General features: G+C 43.9%; 1 protein-coding gene across 1 annotated transcript; it reads right to left on the bottom strand.

The window, feature by feature from the left end:
* Nucleotides 1-400: 400 nt before the first annotated feature.
* On the bottom strand, nt 401-1031 carry LOC138890282 (uncharacterized). The gene is made up of 2 exons (XM_070173654.1): nt 617-1031; nt 401-465 (listed from the first exon to the last, which is right to left on the bottom strand). The coding sequence occupies exons 1-2, from the start codon at nt 1029-1031 to the stop codon at nt 401-403; spliced, it is 480 nt and encodes a 159-aa protein (XP_070029755.1).
* Nucleotides 1032-2783: the final 1752 nt, after the last annotated feature.

The raw sequence follows: 2783 nt of genomic DNA, 5'->3' as shown, positions 1-2783 counted from the left end.
CGTGAGTGAACAATAGTGTATAGTGGTTGAGAGTGCAAAGGGAGAAAAGTGTAAAAGGGGGCCTGAGCCCCTACTTATAGAAAAAGACCTGGAACCCACATTACTTACCCAACGCGGACCGCAAAAAATGTATCGCGGGCTGCGGTTATGAAACTCAGAAGGGCACTGGCATGGACTTCACCGTGGACCGCAAAGAATGCACCGCAGCCGCGGTAAGGCAATGCGAACCACGAAAAATGCATTGCGGCCGCGGTTGAAACTTCAGAGAACTATCACTTTGGCACATTTAGCACCGTTGACCGCGAACAATTTCTGGCCTTGGGAAAAGGCCATCGCGGACCGCGAAAAATGGAGCGCGACCGCGGTCCAAAGTTCAGAGAGTGACACATTTTTTGCCAACTTAGTCCTGCACTGCATCAAACATCCATATACACATCTCACAACCAGTTAGTCCAAACACAAATCCTATACTAAAAGAAAAATCAAAGAAAAGCAAGAAGAAAAACACATGGGTTGCCTTCCAAGAAGCGCCTGATTTAACGTCGCGGCATGACGCAGGTTACCATCAATCACTTGAGATGGATCATCGCCACCACGTGGCTGTCATCAAACTTGCCAAGATAGTGCTTGACTATGTGCCCATTAACTCTGAAGATCTCACCATTTTTGTTTTTCAAATTAAGAGCACCAAATGTAGTCACAAGCACCACCTCAAAAGGTCCCCTCCATTTTGATTTAAGCTTTCCCAGAAACAGTCGTAACCGAGAATTGAACAAGAGAACCAAATCACCTACTTTTAACTCCTTGCCACGAGCATATTTGTCATGTAAGCACTTCATCTTGTCATTATACAAGGACAAACTGGAGTAGGCATGAAATCGGAATTCATCAAGTTCATTAAGTTGCTCCACACGAAGATTCGCTGCCACATCCCATTCAAGATTTAGCTTCCTCAAAGCCCACATGACCTTGTGTTCCAACTCAACCGGTAGATGATAAGCTTTCCCAAACACCAACCGGTAAGGAGACATACCAATCGGAGTCTTGTAAGCAGTCCTATAAGCTCAAAGAGCATCATCCAATTTCTTTGACCAATCGGTCCTATTTGCATTGACCGTCTTTGACAATATAATCTTGATCTCCCGGTTGGAGACTTCAACTTGCCCACTATCCTGAGGATGGTAAGGGGTAGAAACCTTATGATTGACAACATACTTTTCAAGCAAAGTGTCAAATACCTTATTGCAAAAATGAGACCCTCCATCACTAATGATTGCTATAGGAGTGCCAAACTAAGTAAAGATACTCTTCTTGAGAAAAGCCACAACACTCCGGGCCTCGTTGTTGGGTAAATCCACGGCCTCAACCTACTTTGAAACATAATCAATGGCCACAAGAATGTACATGTTGCCACAAGAGCTTACAAACGATCCCATGAAATCAATGCCCCGCACATCAAATATGTCAACCTCAAGAATGGTGGTGAGAGGCATCTCATCCTTCTTTGAAATTCCGCCAGCTCTCTGGCACTCATCACATCTCTTCATAAGATCACCCACATCCTTGTACAATATTGGCCAGTAAAAACCACAACTAAGAACCTTTGAAGATGTCCTCACCCCACCATGATGACCACCGTAGGGAGAGGAATGACAAGCCTCTAAAATACTCAATTGCTCCTCCTCCGGGACACATCTTTGGATCACACCGTCAGTGCAGATCTTGAAGAAGTAAGGCTCATCCCAATAGTAGTCCAAACTATCCCGTTTAACCTTCTTCTTTTGGTTAGAAGAGAGCTCACATGGTACAATACCAGTCACAAGGAAGTTGGCAATATCCGTGAACCAAGGCATGATATTCACAGATATAGAGAGTAGTTGCTCATGGGGAAAAGAATCATTAATCTCAAGGCCATCACGGGGCCTCCCCTCCTCCTCCAAGCAGAACAAGTGGTCCGCCACTTGGTTTTCACACCCTTTACGGTCCACAATCTCCAAATCAAACTCTTGAAGCAATAAGACCCACCTCATCAACCGTGCTTTGGAATTCTTATTCGTCATCAAGTAGCGGAGTGCGGCATGGTCGGTATGAACTATCACCTTGGCCCCCATGAGATAAGGCCTAAACTTCTCCATTGCTAAAACAATAGCCAACAACTCTTTTTCTGTCACCGTGTAATTCACTTGAGCATCATTCGTTATCTTGCTTGCATAATACACCGGGTGAAACATCTTGTTGACTCTTTAACCCAAGATCTCTTCAACCGCGACATCGCTTGTATCACATATGAGCTCAAAAGGTAAGCTCCAATTGGGTGCGGTAATAATGGGAGTGGTTGTCAATTTGTACTTGAGAAGTTCAAAAGCTTGCATACATTCCTCATTAAACATGAACTTGGCATCTTTTTCCAATAACTTGCACAAATGGTTCATTACCTTAGAAAGTCTTTGATGAATCTTCGGTAGAACCACGCATGCCCAAGAAAACTTCTAACCCCCTTAACTGAAGTAAGAGGAGGAAGCTTTGATATCACTTCAATTTTAGCCTTGTCCACCTCTATACCATGCTTAGAAATCTTATGGCCGAGGACAATGCCTTCCTCGACCATAAAGTGGCATTTTTCCCAATTAAGCACAAGATTAGTCTCTTCGCACTGGGGCCAGAACTCTGTCAAGATTTTTCAAACATTCATCAAACGAGTCACCCACAACACTGAATTTGTCCATGAAAACCTCCAAAATATCCTCCACCATATTGGTAAATATGACCATCATACACCGCTG

The sequence above is a fragment of the Nicotiana sylvestris genome, chromosome 4 (genome assembly GCF_000393655.2).
Source record: "Nicotiana sylvestris chromosome 4, ASM39365v2, whole genome shotgun sequence".
NCBI classification, from domain to species: domain Eukaryota; kingdom Viridiplantae; phylum Streptophyta; class Magnoliopsida; order Solanales; family Solanaceae; genus Nicotiana; species Nicotiana sylvestris.
The sequence above is the reverse complement of the archived record's forward strand: the minus strand, read 5'-3'. Positions and strand labels throughout refer to the sequence as shown.